We start from the raw sequence: 20113 nt of genomic DNA, 5'->3' as shown, positions 1-20113 counted from the left end.
ATGGCCAAACCAAAAATACAAGCATTTACAGGCAAGGGAGCAAAACTAAACAGAATGACAGTGAGTACCTCTTGAGTGCTCTTTGTAGGGCAGCTCTGAGAAGGCAATTTACATGCAAAATATTTAATCTTCCTAACAACTCCAGGAGATAAATATTATCTAATGGGGAAAGGGAGTTCTGTAAACTGAGGCTCAAAAGGTTTAATGACTTACCTGAAGACTTACAGTCAGTAAGTAGAAAGGCCAAGATAGGAGCCCATATCTGTCTAACTCCAGAGTGCTTGATCTTATCCACTACAGCAAGAGCTCCAGGAATGAGACACACCCCCTAGATTAAGAATGGAGATACTGGCAGGCCGACGGCTCACGCTTGTAATTCCAGCACTTTGGGAGGCTGAGATGTGCAGATCACCTGAGGTTAGGAATTCAAGACCAGCCTGGCCAACGTGGCGAAACCCCGTCTCTACTAAAAATACAAAAATTCGCCAGGCGTGGTGGTGGACGCCTGTAATCCCAGCTACTTGGGAGGCTGAGGCAGGAGAATCGCTTGAACCGGTGAGGCAGAGGTTGCAGTGAGCTGAGATGGCATCACTGCACTCCAGGCTGGGTGACAGAGCAAGACTTGTCTCAAAAAAAAAAAAAAAGGAGTGGAGATATGAATCAGAGTCTCTCCACAGAACGTGCCACACTCCCCAGATCTGGGCAGTCTTCCGTGACATTCAAAGCCCTTCATAATGAAACTCCTGTCTCCCTTTCTAGCTTCATTCCCCACCACTCCCCATAACAGCCATGCTGAACCAGCTCGTGAAGCTGTGTGCTCCTATGATTTTGCTGATGCTGTTGTCTCTAACTGGAATCCTCTTTCTACTCCCACCCTTTATACTCTATTTCTTTTTATTTTATTTTATTTTATTTTATTTATTTATTTATTTATTTATTTTTTTTTTTTGAGACGGAGTCTCGCTCTGTCGCCCAGGCTGGAGTGCAGTGGCCAGATCTCAGCTCACTGCAAGCTCCGCCTCCCGGGTTCCCGCCATTCTCCTGCCTCAGCCTCCTGAGTAGCTGGGACCACAGGCGCCGCCACCTCGCCCAGCTAATTTTTTGTGTTTTTAGTAGAGATGGGGTTTCGCCGTGTTAGCCAGGATGGTCTCGATCTCCTGACCTTGTGATCCGCCCGTCTCGGCCTCCCAAAGTGCTGGGATTACAGGCTTGAGCCACCGCGCCCGGCCTATTTTATTTTATTTTATTTTTAAGACAGAGTTTCACTCTGTTGCCCAGGCTAGAGTGCAATGGCGCAATCTCGGCTCACTGCAACCTCTGCTTCCCAGGTTTAACCAATTCTCCTGCCTTCAGCCTCCCAAGTAGCTGGGATTGCAGGCATGCGCCACCATGCCCAGCTAATCTTTTTTGTATTTAGTATAGATGGGGTTTCACCATATTGGTCAGGCTGGTCTCAAACTCCTGACCTCAGGTGATCCACCCGCCTTGGCATCCCAAAGTATTGGAATTACAGGTGTGAGCAGCTGCGCCCAGCCCCTATACTCTATTTCAATCTAGCAAAATCCTACTCCAAGGCTCCACTCATTCATCCCGTCCCATATCAGTCTTACTCTCCTTCCTGTTACAATTATCACATATCTGATTCCTGGATACTGAGAAATCTAAATGAGCAAAGCAAATACCTAAACCTAAGGAGCCTATAGTTTAGGAGAATAAACAAATAGAAATAATAAAACAGGCTGGGCAGGGTGGCTCACACCTGTGATACCAGCACTTTGGGAGGCCAAGGAGGCGGATCACCTGAGGTCGGGAGTTTGAGACCAGTCTGACCAACATGGAGAAACCCTATCTGTACTAAAAATACAAAATTAGCCAGGCATGGTGGTGCGTGCCTGTAATCCCAGTTACTCGGGAGGCTAAGGCAGAAGAATTGCTTGAAGCTAGGGGGCAGAGGTTGTGATGAGCCAAGATCGTGCCATTGCACTCCAGCCTGGGCAACAAGAGTGAAACTCTGTCTCAAAATAATAGTAATAATAATAGTAATAAAACAATAATTGAACTGTATACAAGATACAGAAGTTGCAAGTAATTGAGAGGGAGTAAATAATCGATCAATGGGATGAAGTGGATGTGGTTAAGTATCACAAAAGATACGGAGTACGAACTGGGTTTTGTAAGATACTTGCATGGCAGACAAGGTGGGGAAAGGCATTCTAGAAAGAGGGACCAGCATCTATGACAAGCAACAGTATTCAGGAAACTAAAAAAGTGTTAGGGAAGGAGACCTGCAGAAAGGAGGAGTGTGAGAGGTGAGACTTAATGCAGGGTCCGATCCTTGGGACCTGCGTGCATGCTAGAATTGAACTATTACTTCAAGATACATATTGGACTTGTTTTTTTTTTTCTTTTTTTTTGAGACAGTTTCCCTCTGTCACCCAGGCTGGAATGCAGTGGCACAATCTTGGCTCACTGCAACCTCCGCCTCCTAGGCTCAAGTGATTCTCCTGCCCCAACCTCCCGAGTAGCTGGAATTGCATGTGTCTGCCACCACTCCCAGCTAATTTTTGTTTGTTTGTTTGTTTGTTTTGTATTTTTAGTAGAGACAAGGTGTTACGCTGTTAGCCAGGTTGGTCTCGAATTCCTGACCTCAAGTGATCCACCTGCCTTGGCCTCCCAAGGCTGGGCACGTGAGCCACCATGCCCAGCCCATATTGGGCATTTAATAAAAATTTGTTGAACAAATGAATGGGGAACCATTAGAAGATTTTAAGGAGCAGCAGTGTGGTAGACCTATTGCAGCAGGCCAGGTAATAAATGGTGAGGGCCTAGACTAAGGCTGTGGCAGTGAGACCAGGGGAATAGGATGGTTTCTAGAGATGGACATGGCGAGGGATTCAATGAAAAGGATGAAAAAGTAGTTGAAGGCAACTCTTGAGATTCTTGGGCTTGGCAGGATGATGGTATCTCCTTCCAAGATGGGGGTTATAGGCAGAAGAGTCAGGGCTTTCTTACTACATGTAACTGCCTGTTTATAAGTGAGTGTCCTATTAGAATAGAGACTGGGTCTTATTCATCCACATGTCTTTTGCATTCGCACTGACATCAGTATGATGGTTTAGCTCTCAGGTTTTCTAGTTGAGAGGCGATATACATGGACAGCATTCAGGTGTAGCTGAGTTTCCAAATGCATTATATCGGGGCCTCTCAAAGTTTTCCACAGAAGCCCCCTTGAGAGAAGTGTCCCTGCCTAACCTCTCTAACCTCATCTATCTAGAGGAACCTATGGCTATAGTTGAAAACAGTCTCTCAAGTAAAAAATGTCTTCAAAGCTAACATTTTACTTAAAAGCCATGCACATTTTACATTTTTCTCATCAATACTTGTTTTAATATAATGCTCTCCTCCTTCCTTCTAAAAAACCCACTTTAAATATTAATAACAATGCCAGCCAGCCTGGTGGCTCATGCCTATAATTGCAGCATGCTGGGAGGCTGAGGCAGCAGGATCACTTGAGCCTAGGAGTTCAGCCAGCCCGAGCAACATAGTGAGACCCTGTCTCTACAGAAAAATTTTAAAAATTAGCAAGGTATGGTGGTGTGAGCATGTGATCCCAGCTACTGGGGAGGCCAAGGTGGGAGGATTGCTTGAGCCCAGAGAGGTTGAGGGTGTAGTAAGTTGTGATTGCATTGCTGTACTACAGCCAGGGCAACAGAGCAAGACCCTGTCTCAAATAAAATAATAATAATAATAACAGTGACATTCAGAAAGATATACCTTATTTCTTTCTTTCTCTCTTTTTTTTTTTTTTTTTTGAGACAGAGTTTTGCTCTTGTTGTCCAGGCTGGAGTACAATGGCGCAATCTTGCCTCACTGCAACCTCCACCTCCCAGGTTCAAGCGATTCTCCTGCCTCAGCCTCCCAAGTAGCTGGGATTACAGGCATGCACCACCATGCCCAGCTAATTTTGTATTTTTAGTAGAGACGGGGTTTATCCATGTTGGTCAGGCTGGCCTCCAATTCCCAACTTAAGATGATCCACCTGCCTTGGCCTCCCGAAGTGCTGGGATTATAGGTGTGAGCCACTACACCCGGCCACATATACCTTATTTTTTCTGAGCTTTATATTAATATATATCCTCTAGCTCACTACTGTGTACCCCCTAGAGCTACCCCTAATTTGAAAAGAATAACAAAACAGGATTGTTTTTTCAGCAGTTTGTTACATTCCTAATTCTGTTGGTCCAGTAAGAGTACAGCCCTTCAAGGCCAGGCGCAGTGGCTCATGCCTGTAATCCCAGCACTTTGGGAGGCCAAGGCGGGTGGATCATTTGTGGTCAGGAGTTGGAGACCAGCCTGGCCAACATGGTGAAACCCCATCTCTACTAAAAATACAAAAATTAGCTGGGCGTGGTGGTACACACCTGTAATCCCAGCTACTCGGGAGGCTGAGGCAGGAGAATTGCTTGAACCCGGGAGGCAGAGGTTGCAGTGAGCTGAGATCATGCCACTGCACTCCAGCTTGGGCAACAGAGTGAGACTCCGTCTCATAAGTAAATAAATAAACAAACAAACACAGCCCTTCAGTTGTGAGATTCTTGACTGAAGCCAGGGTCATATGAGGCCAACAGGTAAGAGAGACTTGACCATAACCTTATGGGCCTTTCTGACTTATATCCCTAGGTGCTGCAGAAATTGGGGAAAGCTGTAGAAACCAAAGATGAACGATTTGAACAAAGCGCTAACAACTTCTACCAACAACAGGTAATCTGGAGGGCAGGGGAGGGAAGCTTGGAAGAAGAAAGGAGAGGGCTGAGTGGCAGAAGAACAATAAGTTCTACAAACTGGCAAACATCCCCACCAAGCCACTCTCCCCTTAGGGTTAAGGGCTACAGGGTGATCTGCTGCTTATCCTTCCTCGGTGAACTAAAGGAATTTACCGGCCGGGCACAGTGGCTCACCCCTATAATCCCAACACTTTGGGAGGGCGAGGTGGGTGGATCACCTGAGGTCAGGAGTTTGAGACTAGCCTGACCAACATGGTGAAACCCTGCCTTTACTAAAAATACAAAAAATTAGCTGGGCATGGTGGTGTGCACCTGTAATCCCAGCTACTCGGCAGGCCGAGGCAGAAGAATCACTTGAACCCGGGAGGCAGAGGTTGCAGTGAACAGAGATCTTGCCATTGCACTCCAGCCTGGGTGACAAGAGTGAAACTCCATCTCAAAAAAAAAAAAAAAGTAGAGTTAAAAATAAAGGAATTTATCTTTTTTCTTGCAGTGAGCTGTGATTGTGCTACTGCACCCCAGCCTAAGCAATAGAGCAAGACCCTGTCTCAAAAAAAAAAAAAAAAAAAAGCAGCTCCCACATCAAGAAAAAAGAAAAAAATGAATTTAAAAATTAATAGGCTGAACATGGTGGCTCACACCTATAATCCCAGCACTTTGGGAGGCCAAAGTGCTGAGCTCAGAAGTTTGTGACCAGCCTAGACAACAACATGACAAAACCCCATCTCTACAAAAAATACAAAAATACAAAAATTAGCCGGGCATGGTGGTGTGCTCCTGTATTCTCAGCTACTTGGGAGGCTGAGGCAAGAGGATTGCCTGAGTCTCAGAGGTCGACGCTACAGTGAGCTTTGTTTGCGCCACTGCACTCCAGCCTGGGTGACAAAGTGAGACCCTGTCTCACTTTGTTATGGTTTGTTTAAATCAGCAACTCACTGACATGTTTTAAGTTTCTTAGATTTAAGGTTATATCTCTTAATCTATATTCTAATCCCTCCCTTCTTGTAGCTTATTTGTTAATGATACTAGGTTGTTTGTCCTGCAGTTTCCTACAGTCTATATTTTGCTGATTGAATTCCCATGATACTGTCTAATATGTTCCTATGTCTTCTATATTTTTTATAAATGGCTTATAGACTTAGAGGCTTGATGAGATTCAGGTTTTTGTTTTGATGGCAAGAATACTTAATAGGTGTTATTGTATTCTTCCATCAGGAGGCACATAAAGTCTGATTGTCTCCTTTTTTGTGTGATGTTAATAGTAGAGTAACAGCATATAAGTTGCAGGGCTAGGATTTAGACATAAACGCAGCTTTTTTCACTATGCCTCACTAGGAGGCCTCCCTGGGCCTCTTCTCAACTCTTCTTACTGTTCTATTTCCAACTCCAGGATGAATAGAAGAAAAATCAGTAAGTTGACACCCACTGTGGAAGGTTTCTGATTCTTGGTCCATTCTGTCCCTCTGTCCTCTCTCTAAGAGCAGATGTGTAGGTAGAAAAGGTAAGAGATGAAGCAGGACCATCAGGAAGAACAAGATCCGATGGGACAGTCCCCTCAGAATTCCCTGTGGAAGCCCACCATTTAAACATCACTTAAGGGGGAAAATAAGAAATGAAATGGAGTTAGGTTGGGAATAAGGAAAAGCTTCTAGCTGGGTGCAGTGGCTCATGCCTGTCATTCCAACATTTTGGGAGGCTGAGGCGGAAGGGCTAGGGGTTCAAGACCAGCCTTGGCAACATAGTGAGACCTTGTCTCTATAAAAAAAATAAATAAGGAAAAACTTCTTGATTGAGAGAATGATACACCTATAAGAAGTGCTGATTGAATATGCTTTTGAAATTCTCTTTTTGGTAAATTCATTTAACAAATATTTTATGACCACCTGCTGAGTGCCAGGAACTGTGTTTGGTGCTGGGACTTCAACATGAATGAGACAACCTGCCTGCCCTCAAGGCTCTTAGTTTAAGAAGGAAGACAGTGACAATACAGTCATGTCTGACCTGAGGACCTGGGGTGGCAAAGACACACGGGAGGAAAAAGGACAAGGTCAAGGATTTTTTTTTTCTTTTTGTGAAGACGAGATCTCACTATGTTGCCCAGGCTGGTTTCAAACTCCTAGGCTCAAGCAATCCTCCTGCCTCTGACTCCTTGAGTGCTGGGATTACAGGTGTGAGTGGAGTGTTCCAGAAGTTGAACCGGTTGGTCATGTGCCCTATCCCTCACCCACAGTTAGCTTGCAGGTAAACTTTTTATTAATAGCTTAGCCTATCAATACCAAACTTCCTAGCCTAATTTCAAAGTCTTGCCACTTGCCCACATTCCTGATCACATTTCTTTTTTGTTTTGTTTTGTTTCTGTTTGTTTGTTTTGTTTTTGAGATGGCATCTTGCTGTGTCGCCCAGGCTGGAGTGCAGTGGCATGATCTCAGCTCACTGCAACCCCTGCCTCCCGGGTTCAAGCGATTGTCCTGCCTCAGCTTCCTGAGTAGCTGGGATTACAGGTGTGCACCACCATGCCTGGCTAATTTTTGTATTTTTAGTAGAGATGGGGTTTCACCACATTGGCCAGGCTGGTCTCAAACTCCTGACCTCAAGTGATCCACCCGCCTCAGCCTCCCAAAGTGCTGGGATTACAGGTGTGAGCCACTGCACCCAGCTCTGATCACATTTCTGCCATAGGTAATTTTTATTTGAGGCTCTACTTGCTTCCCCCTTGTCCTTCTCTTCAGAGTGTATTACATAGGAAAGATTATTTTCCTCAAGCAACACTTTAACCTGTTATTTCTGGTAGTGACAGCTGTTTCCAATTCATTACCTTTAAAATCAAATCTAATAATCTAGCTTCATCTTTTCCTCCTGGATCTACATTAAATCAAGCACTTTCAATACTTGATCACTTCAGCACTTGGGCATGCTATTTACACTTGTTTTGCTGAGTGTCTGAGTCCGTTTTTCTCCAGAAAGTAGGGAACCCCAGGACAAGAACCTTCTCCATCCTCAGTACTCCAGTCTCTTAAGACCTAGCTCTGTCCACCTGACTGCTCAGGACAAGCTTCTGGTGTGAGTGGTTCATTAACTGAGGGTTGGGCCTGTTTGTATAATGGGTGGGAAGGACTGACTCAGACTCTTTATGGCAATGCCAAGAATTTGGCAAGGATTCAGAGAGCAGAAGTGATAAAATCATAAGATTTAGAGCTAGAACTGGCCTTACCCTGCATTTATAGTTGAAGAAATGGAAGGCAGAGAAGTGGAGTAACTTGCTAGTTGGTGGTAGAGCCAAGTTTCTTGACTCCCAGACAAGCGAGAACCCAAGACTATGAGAGTCACGTCTGTCAGGAAAGGAGAAAGATGTTGGGATTATTCAGCCTGGAGATATTCCAGGGGAGGACAGATAGGTCAGAGAAAGAAAATGATACCTGTTGCTGACCTGTATTCTCCCTCTTCCCCCACTGCACACCACTACCACACACACACTCTCACATTCATACTTCATCTTCTCAAAAGAAAGAGCAAGAGCATAAAGGAGAACTTTGTAACTAAAAGGCTTGATCCTAAAACACAGAAATGGAACTGGGCTTTTGTGAGCTGCAGTGGAAAGCAGAAGGCATTCATTTTCTGGGCTGTGATAGAGTACCCCCTAGTTTTGAACACTGCATTTATGCACGGTAACCTTGATTACTGATCTGATTTTTCAGGTCATATGATAACTAATGGGAAAACATTAGGAATTTTATTTGTAGAAATTGTGCAAGGTAATTTTTTTTTTTTTTGAGACAGAGTTTTGCTTTTATATTCCAGGCTGGAGTGCAGTGGTGTAATCCCAGCTCGCTGTAACCTCTGTGCCCCCAGGTTCAAGCGATTCTCCTGCCTCAGCCTCCCAAGCAGCTGGGATTACAGGCGTATGCTACCATATCCAGATAATTTTTGTATTTTTAGTATAGATAGGGTTTCACCATGTTGGCCAGGCTGGTCTTGAACTCCTAACCTCAGGTGATCCACCCGCCCCGGCCTCCCAAAGTGGTGGGATTATAGGTGTGAGCCACAGCGCCTGGCCTGTGCAAGGTAATTTGCCGGTTTTTATTACTTTATTATATTTATTTTTGAAATAAAATTTTCATGGTGAAGTAAAAAATTGAGTCTTTTTTTATCCTTCAGGAAAGAATTTAAAAGTTTTAATTTTTTTTTTTTTTTTGAGACGGAGTCTCACTCTGTCGCCAAGGCTGGAGCGCAGTGGCGCGATCTCGGCTCACTGTAACTTCCACCTCCCGGGTTCAAGCAGTTCTCCTGCCTCAACCTCCCAAGTAGCTGGGATTACAGGCATGTGCCACCACGCCCAGCTAATTTTTGTATTTTTAGTAGAGACAGGATTTCACCATGTTGGCCAGGATGTTCTCAATCTCTTGACCTCGTGATCTGCCCATCTCGGCCTCCCAAAGTGCTAGGATTACAGGCTTGCACCACTGCACCTAGCCAAGCCTTGTTCATTTTTATAATCCCCAAAACTTTTTCAAGGCTCTTTAAAATCTTATCACCTTTTCAAAATTCTCAAACTTCTACCTCCTCCCTTATTCAAGTTTAAACGATGTTGTGTACATTTAACATGTTAGGCTATCTAAGCTTTTTTCTGTACATGAGAAAGCAAGGAGGAAGTGAGATATATCCTTTCTGGTAGATGCTGAGTGTTTCTGAATTTTGTTAACTGACTGAATCTGTCTCCATTATGCTATTGAAAGTGCTTTCTCAAGGTCACCAGTGACCCATTACCAAATCCAGTTAATTTTACCAATTCTTCCTGCATTCTAACATCTCTGTAGCATCTGACACTTCCTTGATTGGTTTTGTTTTTTAGACAGAGTGTGCTTTGTTGCCCAGGCTGGAGTGCAGTGGCGCAACTGCAGCTCACTGCAAGCCTCCACCTTCATGGTTCAAACAATTCTGCTGCCTAAGCCTCCCGAGTAGCTGAGATTACAGGCGCCTGCCACCACACCTGGCTAATTTTTGTATCTTTAGTAGAGATGGACTTTCACCGTGTTGGCCAGATTGGTCTCGAACTCCTGACCTCAAGTGATCCGCCCGCCTCGGCCTCCCAAAATGCTAGGATTACAGATTGGAGCCACCTCATCTGGCCTACTTCCTTGATTGTTTATATGATGTTCTCTTAATCCTTATTTGCTCTAACACAGCACAAATCACAGTTCTGTACTTCTCTGACAGTGCCTTTCACTCCTTTAGGACTGTGTCCTCATGTCTCTTCAAACTGACATTCAGCCCCTTGAGAGGGACTTTTGATCTGATGTTTGGTCAAAAGTTTGGACTAGCTTAGAAGTGAGCTCTGAGGCCCGGCACAGTGGCTCACACCTGTAATTCCAGCACCTTGGGAGGCCGAGGTGGGCGGATCACATCGTCAGGAGATCGAGACCATCTGGCTAACACAGTGAAACCCTGTCTCTACTAAAAATACAAAAAATTAGCCGTGTGTGGTAGCACACACCTATAGTCCCAGCTACTCGGGAGCCTGAGGCAGGAGAATTGTCGCTTGAACCCAGGAAGCAGAAGTTGCAGTGAGCCAAGATTGCGCCACTGCACTCCAGCGTGGGCGACAGAACAAGACTCCGTCTCAAAAAAATAAAAAATAAAAAAAGAACAGTGAGCTCTGGAGGTGAGAAAATTGATGAAATAACTAGTCCAGTTTTCTTTGATTTGACCAAGTAGACCTAAATTTTCTGCTGCTAAAATTAAGTAAATAGTGACCTTTCCCCAAAGATTTCCACAGGAAAAATTTTGTCACTAGATAGAATTTTCTGAATTTTCATTTTTTTCTCATAATTTTTTTTTTTAAAGTGGAGTCTTGCTCTGTTGCCCAGGCTGGAGTGCAGTGGTGCAATCTCGGCTCACTGCAACCTCTGCCTCCTGGGTTCAAGTGATTCCCCTGCCTCAGCCTCCTAAGTAGCTGGGATTACAGGTGATTGCCACCGTGCCTGGCTAATTTTTGTGTTTTTAGTAGAAACAGGGTTTCACCATGTTGGTCAGGCTGGTCTTGAACTCCTGACCTTGTGATCCGCCTGCCTTGGCATCCCAAAGTGCTGGGATTACAAGTGTGAGGCACCACACCTGGCCTCTCCCATAATTTTTTATTTATTTATTTTTGAGATGGAGTTTTGTTCTTGTTGCCCAGAGTGGAGGGCAATGGCACAATCTTGGCTCACTGCCACCTCCGCCTCCCGGGTTCAAGTGATTCTTCTGCCTAAACCTGCCAAGCAGCTGGGATTACAGGTGCCTGCCACCACACCCTGCTAATTTTTTGTATTTAGTAGAGATGGGGTTTCACCATGTTGGTCAGGCTGGTCTCAAACTCCTGACCTCAGGTGATCCACCTGCCTTGGCCTCCCAAAGTGCTGGGATTACAGGCGTGAGCCACTGTGCCCGGCCCCATAATTTTTTATACTTTTGGTATCATCAATAGCCTATCAAGTAATTAATACAGCAAATAACAAATGAAAAAATTCACAAGTATTTTATGGTGTACTGAATAATGCAACTTGGCTTTCAAGTACAACATCCCCTGAACTGGTCTGCTCTGATCTGTAGGCTGGCTCCATAGAGTACCCTTAAAGTGGGCTGCACCTCTCAGTCCATCCCTACAGTCCACAGTCCTGAAGTCAGTTTCCAGAATGTCAGATGTCTGGCCTTAAATTCCCAACCAACTCTTCAAAATGAGTTTACACATAGGAAGGAGACCAAAATGGGAAGAGGGTTTAAACACCATAAGGAACAACTGAGGAAATCTATGAGAAAGACTTGGTCAAGGGCACATGCAAGTTGTCTTCAAGCATGTGTGGAAGAGAAATTAGATCTACTCTATGGGTACAGAAGGCCAACCCAAGATTCATAGGAAAAAGTTGGTTTGTTTGTTTTGAGACGGAGTCTTGCTTTGTCACCCAGGCTGGAGTACAGTGACGCGATCTGATCTCAGCTCACTGCAATCTTCGCCTCCCAGGTTCAAGCGATCCTCCTACCTCAGCCTCCCGCGTAGCTGGGACTACAGGTGTGCGCCATCACGCCCGGCTAATATTTTGTATTTTTACTAAAGACAGGGTTTCACCATTTTGACCAGGTTGGTCTGGAACTCCTGACCTAAAGTAATCCACCAGCCTTGGCCTCCCAAAGTGCTGGGATTATAAGGGTGAACTACTACGCCCAGCCAGAAAAAGTTTTAACAGAACTCGTTTAAAATCAAGTGATACTGTCTCAGGCAAGATGTTAGTTTCCAGTTCCTGGAAGTATTTGAGAAGCAGAGGCTAAATGAACATTTGTCAGAGTAATAACAAAAGCAGTTCATCTATCAGATTGAGATTTAAACTTCCAAGTCTAAAAGATACCTTCTTTTCCTTTTTTAGAGGGAGGAGGAGCCCTTGTCTGAACTTGGGATTCCTAGGCTAAAAAATGAGATTTCAGACACAGGAGCAAAGATGGTAGCAGGGATAGACAGAGCTATAGATGAAGACATTCGGGGTGGAACAGGAGAAGCAATGATGAGGCTACTTGGAGTAGCATAAAGCAGGTGACTGATGGAAGGGAAGGGTAAAGTGAGGCAAGGCAGAGAAGGATATCGGGGGGAGAGGAGTGTCTGTGTGGGGGTTCAGAGAAAGAAGAAGGCCTGGTGTCTGCAGAAAATGGTAGCACTTTACCCAGAGGGGAGGGTGCAAGCCAGAGAATCGCAGTGTCACATGGAGAACACTTACATTTCAAAAGAGGAACTTGGGTATAGGCTCTTGTTCACTGGAAGGAAGACGCCAGTGTAATGGGAGCTTTAGCAAGCCCCTATCTTAACTAACACAAAAGAGACCACCTACAACATGTTGGTAAAGAAAGTAAAGGCTAACTTATAACAATTGTGAATATTTGAAGAAATTCCAGGTGTGATTTCTGCTTTTAACCTACTTTTCGACTTTGACCTCTGGAGCATCTTTTGAAATATGAATCTCTTTAGTCACCAAATGTACTTTTCTCTTTCAGGCAGAAGGCTACAAGCTGTACAAGGACCTGAAGAACTTCCTTAGTGCAGTCAAAGGTGGGCATTGCAGCATGGGAGAATCCAGAGGGCATTTATACAGCTACTAAGAGGTTTGGGGGTGGAAAACATCAGCCATACCCCCAGGTTTTTGTCATTTTATCATTTGTCTACTCTTGACTCCTGGAACTTTGTGGGCTGAGGAAGAGTGACTTTTCCTTTCAGCCCCATCCAGCTTTCCTCACTTATATAACCTAAACCTTCTGAGTTTGTCCTTCTGAATTGGAACCACTGATTTGTCACCCATGTGATTACAACAAATACTGTTGGGGAAACATGATGGTGGGACTGAATTCTCTCCTTTCAGTGATGCATGAAAGTTCAAAAAGAGTGTCAGAAACCCTGCAGGAGATCTACAACAGCGAGTGGGACGGTCATGAGGAGCTGAAGACCATTGTAGGGGTAAGAGTGGCTTGGGTTTTACGACTTGTTGGCACTTATTCCTGTTTGCATCTCAACCTCAGCTTAGCTTCTCTATCCAAGAAAATAGGAAAACAAAGGAGCCAGTTCACACTGTGCATTTGTATAGCCTCAGTCACTGGGTGGTAGGAAGAAGCTACAACTGTTAAGGTAAAAACAAGTTTTCCCTAATCTGTGGATTCCTCTAATTTTGACTCTCTTCCCCTCTTTAAAACATTATGGGAAGTTTTACCTCATAAAGATGGGTTGTTTTTTAAAACAAAGTTCATACACTCTTAAACTTTCCCATATAAACTCTGGAGTCCAAGGCTTTAACCTTGTGCCCTGTTCGTAATCTCTGAATGTATGTTCAGACTCCCATAGCGCAGTTCCTTGGGGTAGGGGCTGTTTCTTTTCTTCCTCTGTATTCTCCGGAATCCAACGTGGTATTCTAAATACAGTGCTACAAAAAAGAAGGTTTTTGCAGGGAGAATTTGGGTATTTCCCTGGTAGGCAGTTGTTGTTGGGAAGTGGAGCCTTTACCAGCCTCTGCCTCTATCCCACAGAATAATGATCTCCTTTGGGAAGACTATGAGGAGAAACTGGCTGACCAGGCTGTGAGGACCATGGAAAACTACGTTGCCCAGTTCAGCGAAATTAAGGTACTCGATGTACAGAATCAAGGTTAGCTTGTGGATGATCCATCCTGGTTAGAGAACATATTGGGTTAAGCATTATAAGTAGAATTAGAGCTCAATTAAGAATGAAGTTTGGGTAAGTTAGGAGAAAGATTAAGGTTGAGGGTTAGACAAGAGGTTAGGATATAAGGTCGGAAGTAGTGTGAAGTTTATGTTTAAACATAGATTTCAAGGCTGGGTACAGTGGCTCACACCTGTAGTCCCAGTACTTTGGGAGGCTGAGGCAGGAGAATCACTTGAGCCCAGGAGTTCAGGACCAGCCTGGGCAACATGGCAAAACCCCATCTCTACAAAAAATACAAAAAAATTTGTCAGTGTGGTGGTGTGTGTCTGTAGTCCCAGCCACCCTAGGAGACTGAGGTGAAGGATCACTTGAGCCAGGGAGAGAGAGGTTGCAGTGAGCCGAGGTCATGCCACTGCGCTCCAGCCTGGGTGACAGAGGCTGGTGTCTCAAAATAAGTAAATAAATAAAATAAACTTAGATTTCAGTGAGCTATATTTGGGCTGATTTCGAATCAGATCCAAGTTAGAGCCATCCCCTTTAGCTATGAGAAACAGCTGATGGCACTAAAGATGTTTATTGTACAGAAGAGGAAACATGGGGCAATCAAATAGTTATCTTCAAATACTTGAAAGTCTGTTAGGTAAAAGAGGAATTCCACCTATTCTAAACTGTTCCAGAAAGCAGAATTAGAATTCATCTATTCATTCAGCTAGTTTTGTTTTTGTTTTTGTTTTTTCTGAGATGGAGTCTTGCTCTGCTGCCCAGGGTGGAGTGCAATGGCGTGGTCTTGGCTCACTGCAACCTCCACCTCCTGGGTTCTAGCGATTCTTCAGCCTCAGCGTCCCAAGTAGCTGGGATTACAGGCATGCGTCACCATGCCCAGCTAGTTTTTGTATTTTTAGTAGAGATAGGGTTTCTCTGTGTTGGCCAGGCTGGTCTCAAACTCCTGACGTCAGGTGATCCGCCCACCTCGGCCCCCCAGAATGCTGGGATTATAGGCGTGAGCCACTGCACCCAGCTCTAGTATTTGTTAAACACCTACTCTATGAGGCACTGTGCTGATTCAGAGGAAGAAGTTAGAGGGAGGCTGATTTAAGTTCCTAATAGTTAAAGCTTTCCAAAAATGAAATGAAATAGATTCAAAGATAGTGAGTTGTCTGTTCTTTGTGCAAACAGCAGTCAAACTACTTCTTATCTTGGATGTTACAGAGAAGCCTCATGTATTGTATGGGAAGTTGGACCAGATAATCGCTAAGATCTTTTCAAATTCTGTGACTGAGAGAATGAAACGGTTCAATGACATAGTCTGCTTCTCACTGGTATAATTTATAGTTTGGATAAGGCTGAGTAGACTTTCAGTGATCATAGTAATTTATAGCTTTTATTGTGTTTTAGAGCTTTCAGAGCACTTTGTATTCAGCATTCGATCTTTCAAATAGCAGTCGTTTAAGGGGAGATGGGGCTACTGAGGCTCCAAAAGAGATGTGCCTTGCCACTGGCCACAGGCTAATGAATGGCAGATTTGGGACTCATTCCGAAAAATCCAGACTTTCACTTTCATGTGATTCTCCAGGCCATTTCTCCTGGAGACTGAAGCAGTTTATAATGGGTTCATAGGAAATATTAAAATTTAATACAGGGGGAGGTGGAGGTGGAAATATATATATGTATTTTATTATATATATATGCTATATATAATTAATAAAGATTTCCACATGCTCTGTAGGACTCTATCTCCCTCTGAGAATCCCCCATTCTTCCCAGATACTGAGGGAGACCCCATGGGCACCAAACCCTATTAGAAAGTGAAATTGGGGCCGGGTGCAGTGGCTCATACCTGTAATCCCAGCACCTTGAGAGGCCGAGGTGGGCATATCACATGAGCCCAGGAGTTCGAGACCAGCCTGGCCAACATGGCGAAATCCCATCTCTACTAAAAATACAAAAATTAGCCGGGCTTGGTGCACACGCCTATAATTCCAGCTACTTGGGAGGCCGAAGCACAAAAATTGCTTGAATCTGGGAGGCAGAGGTTGCAGTGAGCTGAGATCGCATCACTGCACTCCAGCCTGGCCAACAGAGCAAGACCCTGTCTCAAAAAAGTCAAAAACAAAAAACAACGAAAGTGAAATTTGATAGTAGGATCCAAGAACCTTGCTCTCTGTTTGGTATTCTGTTACCTACATCCTGGCCACTAAAAAGTGATATCCACACCCTTTCTCATTATGCTGGGTCAGGAGAGAATTGCCAAGCGGGGTCGGAAACTCGTGGACTATGACAGTACCCGACATCACCTGGAGGCAGTGCAGAATGCCAAGAAGAAAGATGAGGCCAAGACTGCCAAGGTAAAGCAAAAACAACAACAAAAACTGGTAAATTCTTCCTGTTCTCCTTCTCCCCATGGTGGTGGGAGGTGGCTGGGCCAACGTGGGTATAGGAAATTATAAATTCAGCATCCAGTGTCCTGAAGGAAATCTGTTTCTTCTGACACTGATGCTGTAAGGATAGTCAGAGTCTTGAGGCTGGGGAGGGCATGCTCAGGGGAAGAAGAGGGATGGCTCCTAGTAAGCCTAGTGCCTAAAAAAATGCAGAGAATGAAGGGGGCATGCTGTAGTGCTGGGTTCAGAATTGAGGGAGATTGTCTTGTCTCTTTTACCACCTAGGCAGAGGAAGAGTTCAACAAAGCCCAGACTGTGTTTGAAGATCTGAACCAAGAACTACTAGAGGAGCTGCCTATTCTTTATAATAGGTAATGACTGAAATTGCTTGTGTGAAGCAAAGGCACCTTGTGTGCCTTGAGAGTAGGTAGATAAAAGTGTTTTAGATTTAAATTCCCACACTGCCCCCCTTTTTTTGAGACAGGGTCTCACTCTGTCACACAGGCTGGAGTGCAGTAACACTCAGTCTCAGCTCAGTGCAACCTCCACCTCCCTAGTTCAAGTGATTTTTGTGCCTCAGCCACACAAGTACCTGGGATTACAGGCTTGTGCCAACATGCCTGGCTGAATTTTTTTTTTTTTTTTTGTATTTTTAGTAGAGATGGAGTTTCACCATGTTGCCCAGGCTGGTCTCGAACTCCTGACTTCAAGTGATCCCCCTGCCTTGGCCTCCCAAAGTTCTCGGATTACAGGCATGAGCCACCATGCCCGGCCAAATTTTCCACATTTAAAGAGAAATCTGAGCAGAAACTCCATTTGTATCCTTTTTTCTTTTTATTGTACAAGATAGGCATAATAGAACTGTGGTCAGAATATTTTATATTGTCACTTATTGGTGTACATAGGATGGAGCCTTTGTAATGAATACATGTATTCAGACATTATGTGACTCCTAATTAAAATAAAATTGAAATTTTATTTTTTTATTTTATTTTATTTATTTATTTTGAGACAGGGTCTGACTCTGTCACCCAGGCTGGAGTATGGCTCACTGTAACCTATGCCTCCCAGGTTCAAACAATTCTCCCACCTCAGCTTCCTGAGTAGCTGGGACTACAGGCACGTGCCACCACACCTGACTAATTTTTGTGTTTGTTTTATTTGAGACAGAGTCTCGCACTGTTGCCAGGCTGGAGTGCAGTGGCACAATCTCGGCTCACTGCAACCTCCACCTCCCAGGTTCAGGCAATTCTCCTGCCTCAGCCTCCCAAGTAGCTGGGACTACAGGCACGTGCCACCAAGTCCAGCTGATTTTTTGTATTTTAGTAGAGATGGGGTTTCACCATGTTGGCCAGGATGGTCTCAATCTTCTGACCTTGTGATCCGCCCACCTCGGCCTCCCAAAGTGCTGGAATTACAGGTGTGAGCCACCGTGCCTGGCCATTTTTGTATTTTTTGACAGGTTTCACCCTGTTGGACAGGCTGGTCTCAAACTCCTGACCTCAAGTGATCTACCTGCCTCAGCCTCCCAGAGTGCTGGGATTACAGGCATGAGCCATGGTGCCTGGCCTAGAAATGAAATTTAATATGGTTTCTTTTTTTTTTTTTTTTTTTTTTGAGACAAAGTCTCGCTCTGCCGCCCAGGCTGGAGTGCAGTGGCGTGATCTTGGCTCACTGCAAGCTCCGCCTCCCGGGTTCACGCCATTCTCCTGCCTCAGCCTCCCGAGTAGCTGGGACTACAGGCGCCCGCCACCTCGCCCGGCTAGTTTTTTTGTATTTTTTAGTAGAGACGGGGTTTCACTGTGTCAGCCAGGATGGTCTCGATCTCCTGACCTCGTGATCCGCCCGTCTCGGCCTCCCAAAGTGCTGGGATTATAGGCTTGAGCCACCGCGCCCGGCCAATATGGTTTCTTTAAAAGTATATTTCCTTGATTCACTTACAGGAGAATTCCATTAATGTACATACAGGCATATAAGTTGTACTGTATTGCATAATGGGAAAGAATAATTACTTACTGTAATAATTATAATTAGGTGGCCTTATATTTATATAGCCCTTTAAAAAATTATTCAAACCCCTTTCATGTCTGCTCAGCTCTTCAAGAGCCCAAATCAGATAACTCCATGAAACTGTTAAACTTTGATGTCAACCTGAACTGATATTATCTCCCCTGGCCTTCCTGCTCCTAAGAATCAGGTGTGTTCCTGGCCTAGCTCTGATGAATCCAGATCCCAGAACATCCTGAGTGTGGGATGTGGGGTGGCCTTTTTTGTTTTTTTAAATGGAGTCTCACTCTATTTCCCAGGCTGGAGTGCAGTGGCGGGATCTCGGCTCACTGCAACCTCTGCCTCCCAGGTTCAAGCGATTCTCCTGCCTTAGCTTCCCAAGTAGCTGGGACTACAGGCACATGCCACCACACCTGGCCAATTTTTTTTTTTTTTTGTATTTTTAGTAGAGGCGGGGTTTTAGCATGTTAGCCAGGATGGTCTCGATCTCCTGACTTTGTGATACGCCTGCCTAGGCCACCCAAAGTGCTGGGATTACAGGCATGAGCCACCATGCCCAGTGGGATGCGTTCTTTTAGGAGCCTCAGTGGCTGGTTTTTGCTTAAGGTCATACCTTGTATTTCAAACAAAGAACTCCTTTCCCATGCCTTACCCGTGTGTTTGTTATTTTGCTTCCTAATAGTCGTATTGGCTGCTATGTGACCATCTTCCAAAACATTTCCAACTTGAGGGATGTCTTCTACAGGGAAATGAGCAAGGTGAGAAGCGTCTGGCCAAGTGAGGCTCGTGGGTGTGTTTTGTAGTAAATATGAAGGTAGCCTTGACTTACATAATTTCTTTAAATATGCATATTGGCACCACAGATTTTGACTTCTATCTCATGATGAAATAAGAGCACTTGATTGTATATTTAACTGTATTAAAACACATCAGAGGGCCCTCTTCATCTCCCTTAACAACTGAGTAAATGCATCCAAATTTCAGCTTTAGCATGAATAAAGGAGGTTAGGCCTATGGAAGGAACAATTAAAATGGGGAACCCCATTGTGAAATCTCTATCTATTGTTGCTGGGGACTGGAGAGTGCAGTGTTTAAGGACAAGTCAGTTTCTCAGGTGGTTAGTCTTAAATAAGACTAATCCTCTCAGTGACAGGCAGCCATATAACGTAATTTATGAAGTCTTTTCTAGTCCTGGGATTCCAAGATCTTTGCTACTACAACATTAGTTACATTCACACACAGCTACACATACCACTCTCCGTAGTTTATTTGGCTAACATGTGATTTGCCTAGTTAATATTAAAAATGAGGTTTGTTTTTTTTTTTGAGATGGAGTTTTGCTCTGGTGCCCAGGCTGGAGTGCAGTGGCGCAATCTCGGTTCACTGCAACCTCTGCTTCCCGGGTTCACGCCATTCTCCTAATTTTTTTGTATTTTTAGTAGAGACAGGGTTTCACTGTGTTAGCCAGGATGGTCTCGATCTCCTGACCTCATGATCCGCCCGCCTCGGCCTCCCAAAGTGCTGGGATTATAGGCGTGAGCCACCGCGCCCGGCCTAAAAATGAGTTTTCATTCCCTGGATCACCTGTGAGAAGCTGGAACCTCAAATCAGACATCAGTTATGGACCCTGCCTTGAGACAGCTGCCAGTCCGATGGAAGAGGCAGAACTTAGAACACAGAGAGACAAGGAAGAGGGGGTGGTGGGACAGGATCCTGGACTCTAATGCTAGACAGATGAAGAGGAATTCAGATCAGAGTTGAAAGGGGGAGGT

At 44.6% G+C, this 20113-nt stretch overlaps 1 protein-coding gene across 3 annotated transcripts in view; it reads left to right on the top strand.

Annotated features, from left to right (window-relative positions):
* Positions 1-20113, top strand: part of BIN2 (bridging integrator 2) — a 40251-nt gene that overhangs the window by 5182 nt on the left and 14956 nt on the right. For all 3 annotated transcript variants that reach the window (XM_005570886.4, XM_005570885.4, XM_074006913.1), the window contains exons 2-8: positions 4681-4761; positions 12801-12855; positions 13163-13257; positions 13821-13916; positions 16194-16301; positions 16620-16705; positions 19024-19099. In XM_005570886.4, coding sequence (XP_005570943.3) covers positions 4681-4761; positions 12801-12855; positions 13163-13257; positions 13821-13916; positions 16194-16301; positions 16620-16705; positions 19024-19099 — 597 coding nt within the window. The remainder of the gene's footprint in view (positions 1-4680; positions 4762-12800; positions 12856-13162; positions 13258-13820; positions 13917-16193; positions 16302-16619; positions 16706-19023; positions 19100-20113) is intronic.

This window comes from Macaca fascicularis, chromosome 11 (genome assembly GCF_037993035.2).
Source record: "Macaca fascicularis isolate 582-1 chromosome 11, T2T-MFA8v1.1".
NCBI lineage: Eukaryota > Metazoa > Chordata > Mammalia > Primates > Cercopithecidae > Macaca > Macaca fascicularis.
The sequence above is the reverse complement of the archived record's forward strand: the minus strand, read 5'-3'. Positions and strand labels throughout refer to the sequence as shown.